The sequence below is a fragment of the Cryptomeria japonica genome, chromosome 4 (assembly GCF_030272615.1).
Source record: "Cryptomeria japonica chromosome 4, Sugi_1.0, whole genome shotgun sequence".
Classification (NCBI taxonomy): Eukaryota; Viridiplantae; Streptophyta; class Pinopsida; order Cupressales; family Cupressaceae; genus Cryptomeria; species Cryptomeria japonica.
The window spans coordinates 504,622,279-504,641,423 of NC_081408.1; the positions used below are offsets into that span (position 1 = coordinate 504,622,279).

The 19,145-nt window shown below is 37.4% G+C and overlaps 1 protein-coding gene across 3 annotated transcripts in view; it reads right to left on the bottom strand.

Moving 5' to 3' along the window:
* Positions 1-7,802: 7,802 nt before the first annotated feature.
* The window catches only part of LOC131053472 (hydroxyacylglutathione hydrolase 2, mitochondrial), a 163,507-nt gene continuing 152,164 nt past the window's right edge, over positions 7,803-19,145 (bottom strand). For all 3 annotated transcript variants that reach the window (XM_057988085.2, XM_057988087.2, XM_057988086.2), the window contains 4 exons: positions 16,151-16,251; positions 9,291-9,365; positions 8,565-8,663; positions 7,803-8,334 (listed from right to left, as the gene is read on the bottom strand). In XM_057988085.2, the coding sequence (XP_057844068.2) occupies positions 8,188-8,334; positions 8,565-8,663; positions 9,291-9,365; positions 16,151-16,251 (422 nt within the window). In that variant the 3' untranslated portion in view covers positions 7,803-8,187. The remainder of the gene's footprint in view (positions 8,335-8,564; positions 8,664-9,290; positions 9,366-16,150; positions 16,252-19,145) is intronic.

The following is a 19,145-nucleotide window of genomic DNA, read 5'->3' on the forward strand; positions in this document are numbered from 1 at the left end:
AAACTTGTAAGTGGCCTATTATAATTCTACTGCAAAATAGAATATTGTGTCCTGTTGACGTGTTTTTTATGACAACATCGAACACAAAATAAAGTTGCATAATGGTCACTTCACTCTCTCTTGATCAAAGTATGATTGTATGCTAAGATTGCCATGAGTTAAAACAATCAACTCCAAGGTTCCTTTTCGCAATGGACATGACTCTATTGGCTGATGTGATTTGTCAGTAATCCAAGGGGACTTAGGCACACTCAAAGAAGATTAAACAATTTCACAAACTTCAAGAATTTACTCGCGAATGATTTAACAATGAAAGGCTTGTTTTTAGGATTTTGGGCTTAAAGAATGTAGAAAGTAAATAAGAAAGGGTTTAGAAAGCTATGTTGAACCTAATCTAGATCTAAGAACAAGGAGATAGGGATTGCTCAAGTGGAACCTACCACACTTTGCTTTGCCACTAGAAGACAACTACACAAAGGCAGTGCAATCTTCAAATGTTGTGCAAGAATGTTTCATATTACCAATGGACGTCATCATACAACAATATCCACCCGATGATTGAAGTTAATTTTACACATATAAGAGGCTCAAACTAACCTTACAAAGTTAATAACAATTAGCTACTAACAAAAGGTATGAGCAAGGGTTTGCACTATAAACAATCTCATCAATCTTGTTCATCTAACAACTTCAAAGAAAATCTAATCTAAGCGAAGAGAGTGAGACCATGCAAGTCATAAAACAACACAAGTATACACCATCAAATTGAACAATGTATTAAGTTAACTGCTTCAAAACTTATCGCAACAATCTTGAAAAACAATCTCTCCTCTACAAATGAGGGGGCCACCCCTTTATACGGGCTTCATGCAAAACCCTAATTAGGGTTTCCCCTAAAAGATTCCCCACACAAGATGCAACAAGGTGGGAATCTACAATAAATACCCATGATGCCCATATACAATTAATTCAGCCTATTACAAATGGTATTCAAAATGCATTAAATGCATCATTTTCACTAAATTCACCCAACTTGCACTGAATATTCTCCCATGCAAAAATCACCCCATCATGTCATAAATCCACCATCACCTCCACATGCGACGGCTACATGCAAAAGGAATCTGTCATAATGCTTTGAATGTGACGACTGCATGCAAAAGATGCTCCATTAATTCAACATGCATTGACCTGGTTGCCATGTGGTCAAAATATTCCAGCAATAAATATGCCACCATGTCACTCATTCAAAAGATCTTCGTCCAAAAATGGACGACCATTATCTCGCTCATTAATGGCATAAGCAATGAATTTGGTGATGACAACCTCCAATTCTTCTACGGAGACACTTAGCACACTTTCTATCCTAAATTCCATCAAGATAATTTCTTCTTCGGTCTTGGAAAGAAACTTTTCCCATTCTGCCACCATTTCCTGTGTCCTCCACATAGTGTTGGAAAATAAAGAAACATTTTCAAAGTGGATCTTGGAAAATGATCCTACAAAGAAGAATTCATGCAGCTGAGCCCTTAGGAAATTCATTGTCACACCGCCCTCATCCAGGCTCTTTGCAAACAATGTCTCAACTGTGCCGACGATTTCCTCTTGTATTCTCCTGATTGAGTCTTTCAAAGTCAAAGACTCCAGGTTGATTCTTTCGAAGGCTTCCCTCCCAATGCAGACGGTGCAAAACCATCATGAGAAATCATAAATCTCATTCTCTTGGATCACCTTCCTGTCTATCAATGTCTTCTTCGGGACTTTCATCAAGGCTCTGAGTCATGGAATAGTCAGGTCTTGATAAATGTGAATATCCTCCCATGCACTATTCGCAACTTCCAGTCGGTTCAAGAGGGTCATAAGCCTAGAATGAAGGCCAACAATATCTTCAACGAATTTTCTGGCTGCAGTGAAAACATCTTCCACCCATTCCTTAGAATACTGGGCAATTTTGTTAATCTTCTCAATGACATCAATGGATTGTTTAGGAAGAGAGGAAGGAGGAACAAAGGATGGATCCTCCTCCCTTCGTGGATGATTGAAACTCTTTACATACTCGCACAAGACCCTGTTTTCATGCTTCAACCTTTTGCACTTTGCCTTCGTCTTTTGCATCTTTTATGTCATAGCCAAGGATGATCCATCAAAGTCTTTCATTACCTACACCGTGGAAGCACGCCACAAATCAACTTCTCTAATTACAGTCATTTGGTGTGATCTCATTTCTATCCTTATCCGCTACAGGCTCAGCTATATGCAAAGTTCTAGATCCAGACTCATCTCTTGTGATTTTGGAAAACTTTCAGGCGGCCTTCTTTTCCGCTAGTTTATCCATTCTTCTCAGAAGTTCTTCCAACTCCTATGTTGGATCCACTTCCACTTCTGGTTCTTTTCTTAATCTATCTCTCGGCCAATCAGGAGCAGCTGTCGGTTGATCCTAAATTTCCATATGCACCTACTCTTGTGAAGCTTCCTCCATCTCTTCAAGGATTGTTTCTATGAAACTATCCTGTTGTGGCTCTTATGGATGAGAGGGAATTTCTTGGCTTTGACCTCCTGGCTGGGTTAGCCTATGTGCAGTGTTGACACTGAGTACATCTTGCACAGGCGTATTGTCAGGAAAACTGTCTCGTGGTGGATTTACTGGATTTTCCTGTGTGAACATTTCTACCTTTCGAGCATTGGAAGAACTAGCTAGGGTTTGAAATTTTCCATCCTTGCTCTCTTTTGATGTGGTTCTTCTTAGTGGACTTCCTGTGGAAGAGTTGGCTCGATTTCAAGTTGAACATTTGGTTGGGCTTCCTTCCTTTTCCTTCTCTGAGGCTTCTTTGGAGCGCTCTTTCCTTGACTAGGTCCAACCTTTCCCTGTTGAATTTCTCCTTCCTAAGCTTGGCCCTGTGACGATCCTTTTGTGGCCTCACTATGGGAATCCAGATTTCCCTTTAACTGGTAACTCAGGTGGACATTCCTTTCCTTCGGCGTCTTGATGTGCCGACCGATCCAATGCCTAGTGAACCTCAAAATTGGTCTGGCTAAAATGTCTAGATCATCAACTTCCGGTTCTGACCAATCTCGAAGTTGGATAGGTTGGTCCTTTATTTTTTCAAATTCTGGCTGCACTGCATTTGGATCCTCCTTCACTTGATTCGACACTTGCATTATTTCACCAATTCTAATCATGCTAAGGGAAAGTCTGGAAAACATTCTCTTCCTAACCTCAAGGTCATCCCTAACACTAGCCCAAAAATCTTCGAGGTGAAACTTAGACACAAACTTCATTCCAGCTACCTTCTAAATTTTATGATATGGATCGAAGTAGGATCTGGATGCGTAGAAAGGTAACTGGTAGAATGTCATTTCCTCCACTGCTTTCTCAGTTGTTGCTAGGTTCGGGCACAACTCCACATAATCACCCAAGACAATTGGGAACTCAATGGATAATTTCTTTTTCTTTTTTTGAATCTAGTCATATGCTATCAGTTGTTTGATAAGATCCAACAAGATCAGTTTGTCTGACAGATATCTTGGCAATTTATGTGGTTGGGAGTAAAATCCATGTGTCCTAATATAAGTAAACTTTGGAAACTGTGAGATCATGGTCCCAAATTTCTACACTATTGCTCTAGCCTCTAGTGACACTCTCGTATGAAGCTGATTTTATATCAACCTAGTTAAATACATGGTGAAAGTGTCATTCACCAACTTGAATGAACTGGTGTTGGATAAGTGCAATTGGGAATAATATTCGTGGACCTTCAACTGTTATGGTCCACATCCCATGGAGCCATTTCCCTTCAAGCTATCGAAGTTATCCATCCTTGGTCGTGAATGAATCACATACGAGCTCATGTAGAAGGATTGGGTCTTCTTATTCTTCATATTTTTCAACTGCTCGTGCACATAATGGCTAATCAATCTAACCCAATCCACTAGTCCATTGGTATTCATAACTTCACCAATGAAGAAAAACATCCACATTTCGAAATTGATTGCATGCGGACACCCCATAATTCTGTTCAACATCATCAGTAAGTCCACACACTCCTACTTGAATACAAAATAGGGAGATGCTTGGGCATCTTGGAAATGCGAGGTCTTGGCCTCTACATCCAACTCTTGTTGATCATTTCAGCACACTTATCAAGGATTGCATCATATACTCCCTTGGCTCCATCCTTAGTCTTGTAGGCCATGGAATGATGTGATGGAATTCTGAATGTTTATGCAATAGCTCCCGGAGTCAGGTTGGCAATAAGCCTTCCGCTTGACATCAGAATTGCCCTTCTTTCCGTATTGTAGTGCTTTGTGCATTCCAAGATCAATTCTGGACACTGGATAGATGGAGGGACACTATTTGTTGCGACAATTCCACTCTTGACGATTCTAGTAGCAATGGGTGATGGAGCATGTCTAGTCGTTCCAAACATTCTGAACTGGAAAGTAGCCAAGTTGAAAGTTCCAAGATTCGTGTCATTGATCTACTTCCACTTGGACACAATTTTAGACTCTTGAAGGAATCCCTTCATCTCATTTTTAATCTGTGCCTGCCTCGAAATAGCTGTTGCTATGCTTGATTCTGCCATTTCTCCAAAACTTCTAAAAAGGAACAAGAAATTCTTCAAGCTTGACTTTGCTATTTCTCTGCAACTTTAGCTCTCTTCAAATTTGCTTGTGAGAAATGAATTGTGTTTGCATGTTTCAATAGAATTCTCTCACCAACTTGCTAAGTTGGGAGAAAACCAACTCTGATAGTTATCTTAATGATGCATCATACTTTCCTCTTCAACATGTCATGCAAACGGGACCTGCCATTATCATTGAGTTTCAAAATAGACTTTTTTATTAACTCCTTGACTCATACATCATAATTTGGAATATTATTCTTTTTGTCTTGCCAACTCGCCAATCTTTCCATTTTTAAATTTTGGAGGGATATTTGAAAGATTTACTTGAGACTTTTTATTTTTATCCACTTGGCAAAAACCGTAGGATCGAGAAAACTGCAAGAGAGAAAATTTGATTCATGAAGAATTTTCTTGAAATTTCGAATGTACCTTGTTTCAAGGAAGTTTTTACATTGATTTTGAACATTTCCTATTTTTAGGAATTTTCCCAAATTAGGGTTCTAGGGTCTAGGAGAGATAAAATTCTCTCACGAATCCAAATTTGATAAAAAAAATTAAAATTTGGATGAATTTTGATGCCCAAAAATGGATTTTTTTAAATTTTTCTTGAGGGGAAATTTCTTTTCCAATTCATCCTCGACCTTCATTTTCCATGCCTTGGAATTTTGCTCTTCAAGCCTGGGCGTGGAATTCATCATGTGAAGGAATTTTCAATTTCCTTGACCCCCCATAGCCAGCGCCCTATCTTTCTTCTTGGGCATAGACTCTCCCTCATGGAGGAATTTGGATCTTGAACATTTCTCGATGACACCTTGAAATTACTGCCCTTGCACAAACTTGGGCATTGTTTGGCCCTCATGGAGGAATTCTTCTCTCTTACCTTTATCCTAAACTCCACCACTCCAACGCTCCACACTTGCCTTGGGTGCCAAAACACTATAGTGGAGGATTTTTTTCAAATTTTCAAGTTTTTCATGACCTCATTTTAGTGTCATCAATCTTGCTTGGGCGCCATTTCACTATTGGGGAGTGATTCTCAAGTTTTTTCGCTTTTCCACAGCAACCTCATTTTGGCACCCTAGCACAAACTTGGGTGTTATTTGCACTAAGTGGAGGAATTCTTTCTTTTCCAACCTTCCTTGGCATCTTAGTTTTGGCGCCAGTCCATACACTTTGGCACTATTTCCATGTAATGAAGGAATTTAACCTTGGCACACTCTTTCCATGTACTGAAGGAATTTAACCTTGGCACACTCTTTCCATGACCCCTTGGGATTAGCGCCCATGTGTCCTTGGGTGCTGGATAGCCAGCATGGAGGAATTTTCTTGCAAATGCACTTTTCCATGGCCCTCTTCATTTGGCGCTCTAGCTTTTCCTTGGGCATTGATTTGCTAGGGTGAAGGAATTTTGGGGATGGAGGAAAATTCCTCCACTACCCCAGTTTAGCACCATCTTGCTTACTTGGGTGCCATTTCCACTAGCCAAGGAATTTCATTTGTTCTTGACCATACTTCCCCACTCCCCCGCCTTGGCAAGGATTCGTGCTTGATTCCTCATCCACACTTAGTCAATTTTTGACCATTTTCCATTCTCGAGATGCCATATTTGGAATTGAGGTGATTTTGTGCTACACTCAGAAGATTTTTTATGCTTTCCACTTCTGGAATGGGCATCCATACTTAGCTGCTTTTGATCCATTTTGTCTTCCTTTTGAAGCTTTCAAATTTAAAAATGTTCAAGAATGCTTAGTCTTTAGTGCTCGCCTGTAAAGAACTTGCCACAAATAAACTTTCCCAAAATAGAGAGTGTTTTGAAATGTTAGGATCAGGGAAAAACAAGATGCAGAGACACTAAAAATAGAAACTACTAAAAATAGTAAGTTTGATTTTTGGCAAAATTAGACCAATCTGAGAGGCAGTGAAATCCCTAAAAAACAAGAACTTTCTAAAAATAGAAAGTTGCTCAAAATTCGCTCAAATTTCATGTGTAGGTTCTTTAAAGGGTCTCGATTCCAATGCAACACTCAATTTTTCCAAAACCCTAAAAGAAAGGCCTCAAATCCAGGTCTGAAGGATGAAACCCTAAAATGAACGAAACAGGCTCCAAATAGCCAAATTTGCTCAAACAAGCTGTAGGCTTGATCAAATTGACCCCCAAACATTTGCAAACTGAGGAGACTAATGAGACTACCGCGAAAAGACCCAAAAACCAAAACCAAAAGACCAAAAGGGCCTAAAAAGTAGGGGTCCCCATTTGGAATGGGGTGATGTGTGATTAGGTCACAACATGTCCTAAAATGAAAATGTTCTCTAGTGATTTTATCCTTATAATCACTTTTAATTTCATCAATCTCTTGCATATATTTGTATATACAAATGGATATCTTTAAATATTAACACATGATAATTTGCAAAAGCATGTGCCAAGTTGGCTAACAACTACTACCAAATAGGAACCGAAAATCTAGAATTTGAATTTGAATATTTGACTCTTGAGGTCAATCCCAAGCCACTCAGATTGACTTAAGATAGAGAAGTATTAGGTTCAAGGTAGAGATTGAGTGTGAATGATGTGTAAATGGCAAATATATTAGATGTGTACAAATAGGGGTGGGATGACATCGAATGCATGGGAATAAGTGCAAATGAGGATAACGCAAATAGGGAAAGGTATTAGTGTGAGGCTCAAGATTGATGCAAGAAGTGTTGGTTCAAGGCAAGGTGTAGATATGGCAGTGTATGATGTGTAAATGGTGAATATATGGAGATGTATGCAAACAAGGATGGAATAAAGTTGAATGCAGGGAAATAGGTGGAAATGAGAATGAAGCAAATAGGAAAAGATATTAAGACATTCCATCAAAATGAGCCCACAACTAAATGGGAATAGTCATGGGTATGCTAATTTCACCATTCCACTTTATGAACTCAATTTTCTTTAAATTGCATTCATTCGATTATAATAGATCTAGCCATAACAATAGGCACTACAAAGAATGCACCGTTGCATTTAGAACCATTTAAGGGACTTGGATTTTGAAAAAACTAGAAATGAATTTTCTATTGACTGTGAAAAAGATTCCTGCAATGCACATCACAGCACACAATATTTGTATGGACTTGATAGCTTGCTTGCCTAAGAGTACCATATTGTTACCAAAATCCTTGAGTCAAATATATAAACTTATGTGACATAATTGAAAAACGATCTTGAATCAGATATACACATACTTAACTGATTTACTCAGTGCTCTCCGCTAAGCATCCTTTGAAGAAACATGAAAAACAAAGAAAGGAAGGATATAGCTATAAACATGGGCCTCTACTAAGACCACTTCAATGATTAATTTGGAAGTCATTGTTGTGGCTCCATACAGATTTGTTATATCCACTTCTGGATATTCGCAAACATATTTTACAAGAATTCAAACTACAGCAGCTAAAGTTCCAGCAAGAGACTTTCCAACACTATGAAATGTAGGCTTTTCCTTTCACGATCATTATTGTCCATTCTGGTTGTTGGCTCTTTGAATGCTTTCAAAAATGATAAGACTTAAACTGACTAAAACATATCCTTTGCCTTGCGAATTCTACCTAGAGCTTCAGCTTCACTTGCAGTTTCTGGTATGTTTAAAGAACCCCTGATCTCAGCACTGAAAATACGCAAAAATGGATTACATGACTTCTCCTCTGCTAATGTTGATGGTACCTGATTAGAGAGAGAATACCATCCTGTAAGCTATGCTTACTCATAATAGATACAAAATTGAATGAATTATGCGAACTGCTTTATGAATACAAGCATGTGAGAAAGAAATACTACATGAGACATTAACCATACTATCCTTAAACATGAAATGAATCATAGCAACTAATATACAAATGTAGACAGCTTATCCACACATGGGAACTACATACTACATAAGACATTGATCTTACCGTTGGTAAACCTTTGTTGCGGTGTTCAACTGCATGAGCAACATAAGAGCGAAGTTCATTGTTACCTGGCTCCACTGACAAGGCAAATTTCGCATTGCTCTGTTGCCAAACAAAGGGTAACTGGCAGTTATATAACAATGCTAGTTCAAAACTGAAAGCACTCAAATCAATTCATTGCAGAGTACAGAACAGCTTGTCTGGCGAGGCTATCAATGATTTTTCATTATTTGAGCCTTTTAGAATTCCATGAGTTGCTGGTGGCATTTTTGTCTTTATCATTGCAAATGTTTTGTTGGCATATTTGATTATAACAGCAAACCTCTATTTAAATCTCTATGGCGGGCAAGTTGTAACACTTGTGAAACCAAATATAAGGAGATAGTTTTTGTTACAGGAGGTTTTACATAAAAGACTATAAGGATATAACAACAAGCCTGTATTTAAATATCTATAGCGGGCAATTTGACACCACAAATGACAGAAGATGGATTTTGTTAGAAGGGGGTTTGCTCGACAGATATGAGAAGAATTTAGCAAAAGACACAAAAGTCTATATAATAAGCTAAGATGTTTTGCCCAATTCGTGACTCTTGTGGATCTTGAAAAGTTATTTTGTTTTTGTAGAAATCACAGCTAAAGTTCTATTGTCTAAATAAAAATAAACAAAACTGCTAGTTACATCAACATGGAAATTACAACCTACTTGCTTGGTAAAGTCATACTTACCACAGTGTACTCGTGCCCACAAAATATACGCACATAATCTGGCAATGATGCTATTTTTGAGAGTGAAGACCACATCTGTTCCAAAAGACGGACCAAGGCTCAGTTCAATAAAGTAACAGATTTTTCCATTCGTTTCTCAAACATATCTCTAATGCAAGTTAGAACTTGATAGAAAATGTTCTTAATGCATTAAATTCTATTATGAGGACATTTATTTTGCCAGGTCAACAAAGTATTCTATACATCATAACCATTGTGGAGAGATACAGACATGTTTGCAATACATACATAGACTTCTGTTCAATCTACCAAACATTGCAATCTACTCACTTGAGATCCAGTTTTGACATCTTTATCAGAGGATAGGAACAAAAAGATTTAAATCATGCATTTAAAATAATGAATGGTTTTCCTTTGATAAAAAACAAGATATTTAAATATTAAAATAGCGAAGCCCAACAGAGATACATGATATTCAGGAGGGCCATAGGCATAAAAAGTCGGACAGATAAGTCAAAATAGGCTGAGAACAAGGAGAATCTATGCATCATTTGAAGTTGAACTGATAATATCAGATAATTTTTATGCAACATAATTAAAAAAACAAGATAGCATTATAAAGCCCAAATATAACTGAAAAGTGAAAACCACAGACATCATGACAGCCACATCTAAATATGTTAGGTTATTATGGTTGACAGTATTGATGCAAGCCATTGGTTACTGAAGGGTATTATCCTTTAGGTGTGGATTAGGCTCTAAATGATGATCCATTTCATTCAAGGTGCCTTTCAATAGTCATAACACAGTTTTGAGCCTGTCACATCCCCCAAAGGTACTTATTCTTAATCTGTCCTGGATAGGTGCATTGATCGATTCACCAAGGGCGAGGTGCAAAATGAGGCACTTCCTTATCATGATTCTGAAGTAAACATGATGGAATTGGAAGTTATGAACGTGTCATCATAATTTGCCTTATGATGTGATGTTGATGCACATTTATGAGTGTCCCAAAGCTAAATTCAGCCTGCCATGTTGTTAAGTGAATGCAATGATTACATTTGAGGCTCGACCAAACTGTATCTACCCCCTATGTGCTAGTGTTTATTAGTAATGACCATGTTTGGTTGATAGGGCTACAAAGCCTTGTCATCTTGTACACCCATACTCCAGAAGTTATGTAAAATAAACAAAATGAGAGATAAAATCATAATTATTCAAATAGTACAATTTAAGTAATTCTTAGGTTGGTCAGGTAGTAACTAAATGTGAGGTTAATATTTTAAGTTGTTTAAGGACTGTGAGAAGTCAATAAAATGACTATATTAATCCTTGTGTCAAAATTCTGTTAATATTGTCTGAGGTAAAGATAGAAAAGGATAATAATTTATTTCTAAGACATGGGCATGATAAATTGAAAAAGAAGGTAGGTTGTTGAAGGAGGAAAAAATTGCCTGCAACACTATTGAAGAAGAGTATGGCATCCATTTGCTCCTCATAAGAAAAAAACAGTTTGGCAATGAATTGACTTGCCAATGAAGGAAAGAATAAGAAAGGTGCAATGGGGGAAATGAGGTTTCCAGAAAAAAGAATGGGGCATGCAGGTTAAAGGAAAGAGGGCAACAATTTTATCTCTACTGCTTACAAGATAATCCTTTGGTTTGTGTAAGTTGAAGTGAGCTCAAGGCCTAGACTTGAACCTTTTCTCTGATACCACATGTAATAACCCACTCTACTCAACCCCAAAATTTTCGACTAATTTTTTTTTCCTCTTTATTTATTTATTCTTAATTGTGTTTGATTCAATCGCATACTCTGAGCATCTATCCAAACGGAATAGGCATTCATCCATCCGAGATGAGCATCTAACCATACGAGTTAGGCATATGTCCATACAGGACGACATGTTTCGTCTATCCAATTCGGGATAGGCATCTTCCCAAACGGGGTAGGCATCTATCCCATTCGGGATAGGAAGTGCTCTAGCTAGAGACTATGTAACGAGATTGTGACTGCCTTTGGGGGCAATTTGGTGAGTCTACCAAGACATAGTTGAAAGGAAAAAATCTAGAGATCTCCTGGTGCATTAGCTCTAGGCACACCTAGGTTCAAAGTGTTCTAACCTTGTGTTCTTTTAAAGAATGTTGTTGTGGGAAAAACTGTTGGTATCAAGGCATTCTTCTTAGGATAGTGATCCTCAATTGTGGGTATGTTAAACTTCTTTTTTGGCTTTGGGTGTTTAATGGCAACACCTAATCTCTATTGTTATTTTTCTTTTTTTTCATATTGAATCAATAGTATAAAAAGCTATGTTACCTCGAGTTTTTGGGACAGGGAGATGGGGAAACAGGTTTCTGGGACCTTTTTTTTTCCCGGAGCAAGAGATGACAGAGGACGGCTCTTTATATATATAGGGAAATCTGAAATTTTAAATATATTCATGAATTATATATTTATATAACATCGTAACACAGTAAACATTCATCATAGCAACATAATAACATTTATAAATCAGAATCTAGATTCTAAATCTAAAATCATTGAGTCAATGATCATTCATCGAATCATCGTAGAACTAAGAACATAGCATCGAATGAATCAAATGAGAGTTCAAATTTCAATTTCATACATTCATAGATATAATTCATTGAAACAATGAAAAGTATCATATCATATATCAAAATATTTAAATAAGCAAAGGCTGCAAGATTCAACAAAATGAAAAGTTGAAGACTTAAAGTATCATATCATATATCAAGATTCAATTATCATTGTATCAATGTATCATATAATGTCAGAAGACTCAAAGTCTCAAACTTCAAAGTCAAAATGAAAACAAAAATAGTATGTTGCTGCCTCTAATGTTGATCCATATCAATGTCACTGTCACTGTCAGCCTAAGCCTCAAAGGTTGCATCATCCAACGGAACGCCAAGCAATCCCTATGGTGTGTTGTCCTCATCAACTTGGGTGGCATCTCCAGTATTAATATCCCACCGTAAAGATGGAGTTTGTCAATATCGATATCATATTTCATATCGCTTCCATTGATTAATATCAATATTAAATTATTAATTCCATTGATTAATATCACTTCACTTCGATATTAAAAATATCGCTCATCGCTTTAGTTAGCGTTTTAATATGAAAAATATATTTTATAAAAAAAATGTTTTTTTAATCTCACTTGCCGCCGGAAATGGCCGTTCATCCTTGGGATGGTCGAGGGACGGCTTGGCCATCCCTAGCCGTCCAGGGGACGATCAAGAGTCTCTAACCCCATCGTTGACCGTTTCCAAGTTTCCACGACGATTTCCAAAAAAATTGCTTGATTGGGGACAGCTTTCCGAAACATGTGCCCTTAGGGTGGAAACGTGTTTCCAGGTAACACTGATAAAAAGGGATTTCTAATTTACTTTGGAAAGAGGAATGAAGAGGAAAGATTTGAGTGCATAAGTTTCAATAACCCTCTAGGGCTTGCTTTGCATTGGCAAAAAAAGCTTGTTGGTCTAAACGGTTGATCTCTAAGCATGGTTATCGCTTAAGGTAAATGATAGAGATTTATGACATTCTTATGTCAACCTATTCCTAGATTTAAATCACTTTCTCCTGTAGCTCTTTTTATTTGCATTCACTATCAGCACTAGGCATTTTAGAAAGGTCTAATCTATTTTCTTTATCTTGCTATTAAGTTTCACAAAGACTCATTTTGTTATAACACAAAACGTTTACAGTTGAGTATTAAATTGCAACAAGTATTAAGTTGGTAGTTATGTTTAAAGCTTATGCCTGTGCAACTTTTGTTTCAATAGTGAGTACTGTTATCACAAAAGCTTGCACCCTTGCTGAGCTATCAACTCAGCAACCTTGTGAAACATGGAAACAACCCCGAAGTGTGGGACCTTGCGCAAGGGGTTGAATCTCCGGAGAAGGCCGACTTCCTTCTCTATCTAGGTGCAGGTGTTGAACCAACTCAACACTTCAAAGCTAATTCCTAAGCCTACCCTAACAACTTGCAAAGGAAAAGAGAAGAGAGAAATTGTTTCAAACAAAGGGAGGTGATGCACCAAGAAGAGATAGTTCCTCTCCATACTGAAATGACACAAGTAATTAACTGAAACACCCTGAAGATGCACAACTTTCAGTTATATGAGTAACCCCAATGCATAGATGAAGGTTAGAATCCACCGAATGCCAAGAGGGGAGAAGGATTCCCACAAGTTACTCAGAAAACCAGTTAACACAACATATATGAAGAGAAAGAGCCACAACATGCACCTATGATGAAGGTAAGAAAGCATACACAACCTACATAGGTTGAAAGAAGGCAAGAATAGTGTTCTTCAATTAATCATAAGGCCAAATGCCAATCTTACAGTTGCAGAAATGCAAAGATTACAAGTCTTCAAGAGAAGAGGAGAGCATAAGAAAACTCAAGGCAACAGGGAGAGAACCCCTTACAATGAGGCTTAACAGCCTTATATAGAAAAAATGGGTTACAATGGTGATCATGACCCCTGCATGTCAGTCTGGAGGTGCAGGGAAGTGCATGCACTTGACTTGTACATGCAAGCAACCTAGCCATACCCACAAAGAGCAATCCTGAGAAGGTGGATTGACTGACCTTCCAAAGTCAGGCATGACATAAGTCACCCAGCATGGCTCCATACCTCCCTTGATGGAAATCCTACCAAAAACATTAAATGCACCCCTGTGGCTCCACAAAAAAACTGCATAAGTCACCAAAACTGTCGGAGCATTTAAAGCTTTGAGTGTCGATCACGCCATCCGGAAGTGTTGCAAGTCGGAAGTAGTTTGAAAAACTTCGGAGACCAGGGTCTCCGTAGTTGGGGAACTTCGGGGATTGGGGTGTCCATAGTTGGGGAACTTCAGAGGCTGAGGTCTCCGTAGTTGGGCAAGGAACTTCGAAACCTGGGGGTTCCGGAGTTCCGAGGTAGAAGACTCAGGAACTTGGGGAACTTCGGAGACCGAGGTCTCCGTAGTTGGGGAACTTTGGGGACCGGGGTCTCCGTAGTTGGGGAACTTCGAAGGCCGAGGTCTCTGTAGTTGGGCAAGGAACTTCAGAACCTAGGGGTTCCGGAGTTCCGGGGTTGAAGACTTAGGAACTTGGGGAACTTCGGGGACCAGGGTCTCCGTAGTTGGGGAACTTCGGAGGCCGAGGTCTCCGTAGTTGGGCAAGGAACTTCAGAACCTAGGGGTTCCGAAGTTCCGGGGTTGAAGACTAAGGAACTTCGGAACCTGAGGCTTTTGGAGTTTCGGGGTAGAAGACAGAAGAAAAGCTAAGGGAAGGAAGGGAACTTCGGAGACTTGGAGTTCCGGAGTTCCGGAGCAAGAAAGAAAGAAGCTAAGGCAAAGAAACTCAGAACCTCGGGGTTCCGAAGTTTCGAGCTAGAGAAAGAGAGGGCCAAGGAACTTCCGACAAGACAACACTTCAAACCATGATTTCACTGCTTTTCTCCTTGATCAACTGGGCAGCGCTGGTCCATGGAACATATCTCCGATCGGTTCTCACTGATGGACCAAGGGTGTCATAAAATGACAACAAGTACTATAGAAACACTATGGTTATTTGTTTTGTGTCTGCAAAGCATAGATAGAGGATGTATTAGTCCCATCTGAGTTTCATAATCATAACCTTGAATACTAGGAGAAGCATGCTTACATTTGCATCTTCCTTATGGATCTTATTAAAGCCACGCATAACTAGTGATCTCCTTTGTTGCATGCATGTTATGAAGTTGAACTCTTTCTTTCTAAACAATAAGCTGAAAACTTTCGACTTGAAAGGAAAGATTTATAACATTAGTTAAAATTGCATCATATATGTGTCATATTAATAGAGATATCATAGAAATGATATTGCTAGATATCATAGTATGATATTAAATGGGAATGATTTGACAGTTTAAATTACGTTAGTAGATTTAGTTGAGAAAAATTCTAAATCATCACCTTTACATGAAATAATCATTGGCTTCAAAACCAATATGGAAGAGAAATACAAGTCTTTGCCAACTTTGATTGAAAGTGACAACTTTTGTTGCTCAAGCAACTAATTCAATCCAATTTATAGATCAGGCAAAAATATATAAATATATATTTTCAATGTTATGTTCTACGTCTTTAGACAATAAATAGATGAGCATATGTCAATTTTTAAAATTGCCATATCTAGCCATATCTGTATTAAAGGATCTTCAAAATCACCATATCTATATCAAAATTTTATTTACTCAGAACTTTGAGTCTAATAAATGTAAGCATAGGAAAAATATGATAACAATTTCTACATTACTAACTAATTATTGGCTAGCATGTGCAACCAAGACAAAGCACTTAGCATCTCCATTTAAAAAATAATATTGCAAATTATAAAATAAATATATAACAAATCAAATTTCATTACAACACAATAAATAATAAACAAGAGATTAGCGTCGAGGAAAATTTCAATTGCTCAATGAGTTGTAACTATAAATCCTCCTAGACCTAGCACATAAAGATATGCAATCATGTGTTCATTAAAATAGGGAAGCTAGAAGCATATCATAGCTCAAAAAACGAATAAACCTATCCTTGAAAAACAATGATCCTACCAAGTATCACTTTATGTGGAAGATACATTGGGGAAGAAAGGAATGATGGCTTCTACACCCTTTGTCTATGTTTTTCTTCTTGATTCTTAGGGATCTTTTAGATATGTAATGGTAGGTTAGGCATCAATTCTACAAGATGAACAATAATTTTCTAGAGATGCATGATAAAAATATATCTATAGTTTTCATGTCACAATCATGGCAAGAATGTGGAGAGAAGAGAGAATGGGAAAAAAGATAAACCTGCTCTGGAGATCCTTCAAAAAGCTTTCCACAACCCAAGCAAAAAAGTGTATCTCCAGTGAAAATTGCTTTAGAGTCTGGAAAATAAAAGCTTACATGACCTACAAATTATTCGAACAAGAGGCAGTCAATTAAACACCACATATTATAATTGACATTGATAATAGTAAGAAGAACAAAATGTTGAAGAAGTCTATATATTAAGCCTCGTATATGAATTGAACCTTTTATTACGAACCTTTATGTCATTCCCATTTGCATTTGACAAGAAAGAAAACCAACACAAAAGTATCCAAATGCAAAACATTATTTTGAAGAAACAGCTGAACAAAAAAACAAAATATAGGAGTCAAATTATTAAATAAAGACAAACCTAAACAGTTGTATGTATTGTAAATTTCGGCATGATTCTAACTCAATCTTTGAATCACTTACTTCTAAAACTTCATAAACCTGTAAAGACATGTCCCATAAGCTTGTTTGCAACCTATAGAAAGAGTTGTATTAAAGGAGCTATTTTGATTGTGAAATGGTTAGAGAACTATCTTTTGGCATATAAGGGTCAAAGCTCATAAAACATAAAAATATTACTAAATTGACACAAATTATCTAAAACACAACCCTTCTCTAAATTACAGAAAGAAAAAAAAACACAATTTAGCAGTGTTCCACGGGCGTTGGGGACGAGGGGACGGGGGGGGGACACGTTTCCGGGACAGGGGGACCAAGGGCCTAAATTTGGGGACGGCGGCGGGGGGGTGGCGGAGTGGTGGTGCTCATAAACTTATACATATACATATAGTACTTGAAAAACTAGTTTTGAAAAGATGTATGACAGTATTACAGTGTAAGAATTACATTTCAAATGAGACTATAGGAAATTTGAAATACTAAATCTAAATACCAAGATTTCTAAGTTGTGTTGTTATATGGAGCCTAATCAAACTCGGAGGTTAGATTTTCCCTACTTCTATCGGCGCGGTTTCCCCCTATATTTTTCAACGGGGGTTTGGGGGCAGCGCCCCCAAGTTGGGGTCAAGGGGCAGCGCCCCTTGCGTGTTCCCGGGTGTTATTTTTCTATTGGCCCACGTCCAATTAGAGTTACCCCTTAACCCTCAAAAAACTTGTTATTGGGGTTTGTTGAAACTTAGTAGCTTTGGTAAGATAAATGATTGAATAAGAGACTTCATTTATCTCTCATTCAATCATCTACCTTATCGATATAACTGCAAATGGTAGATCTCATGATTAAACTTGTTATAATCATCTTTATATGCAATCACTATCCAAAACATTGGATTGCACAGTTTGACATCATCGATCATGCTATGATCATATTACACATGCTGTGATTGTAATAAGAACAGACCAGACTTATGATAACTATCATAGCCATCATATGATAGCATCGATTGATGCTATAATATGATAACTATAATAGTTATCATATTAATCTCGCATTATACCGATCGGTTATCGGTTGTTATATCAACAGCATTTGACGTGACCGATTATTAATCGGTTGATTATATTATGTGACGTGACTGATTGTTAATCGGTTGATTATATTAAATGACGTGACCCGATAGTTATCGGCATAAACTCTAAATGAAGTGGTGCATGTGCACCGATCAAGACATGTCTTGATCGGGCATGTCAAGAGACATGTCCGGTCAAGGCATGCCTTGATCGGTGGGCATTGCTTCTAAGTATATGTCATATGAAATGCTGTAGATGCATAGAAATAAATTAATGTTATCTTCAGCAACCTGTAACATAAGAAGCAACAGTAAATATCAGTAAAAGAATAACAAAATTATACAACTTCAGACTTGAACATAAATTTGAATAACATTCACAGGGTTGAGTGCATTTTGGGTGCATCCATACAAGTAAAATTTAAAAACCATATACATATATACATGATCCCACATTTTTATGCAGAGATACATTGACTGTAGAAAATCATTTACTTAAAGGCTTGAAAATTGGACTTAAAGACCTAACAATGGCACTATTCATAGAAGTCCAAGGTTTTAACATAAAAATCTAAGTGTAATCACATATTCCCTCCTCTTAAAATTATAAGCTCAATGAGAATTCAAAATTATGTCATGTCCCCTCAATTTTCTGACAGTATACAGATATTAATGTATCCTTAAAGAAAAATAATAATAAAATATTATTCAATGATTATTAGCTTGCACTAATTATTAAATATCCTTAAAAGAAAATAATAACAAAGTAGTATTCAACGATTATTAATTTGTACCAATTATCAAATATTATAAGCTTAACGTGTATTCGTAATTAACCGTTTGGGAAAGAAGTGAGCGGTGACTTTTCATGGAGTCACCGCCACTCCAAACTCTTCCAGTAGACGTGAACCTCCACTAGGAATGTGGAGGGGGATAAATAAAGGGTTCGTGAAAATACAAGGGATATAGATTCTGGAAAAAAAACACAATCTGTGCCACAGGGAGGGTCACGCCTGGCATTTGACCATCTTCTGGTATGAATTCTATTTGACTGACTCATCCCTGACGGGATTCCTCTATCATCAACACTTGTCCATGTTGCAAGTATGGTATCTCTTTACATTTATATTTATATTCGATTTCCATTCTGAATAATGGCATAAGGCTTCTGTACAAATATATTCTGCAGTAATAGTATTCATTTCTGTGACAAATCATTTTAGTCTGTAAACCATTATTACATACAATTAGTCCATCATGATCTCAATGATATTCATTCAGCAAACAGTAAAATTTATGACTGCTAAGGAATGTTAATATACTGAAATAATAACAGTTAACTGAGCAATGATATATAATGATAATTGGATATTGACAAATAAGATTGGACATTGAAAAACTAACTGGTGAAATAACCAGAATACATAGACATAACAAGATTCTCTTCATAAGAAACCTGAACAAGCATATGTATTCATGAGAAGTAGGGGAACTGTTGCATAAGACACCCTACTTGA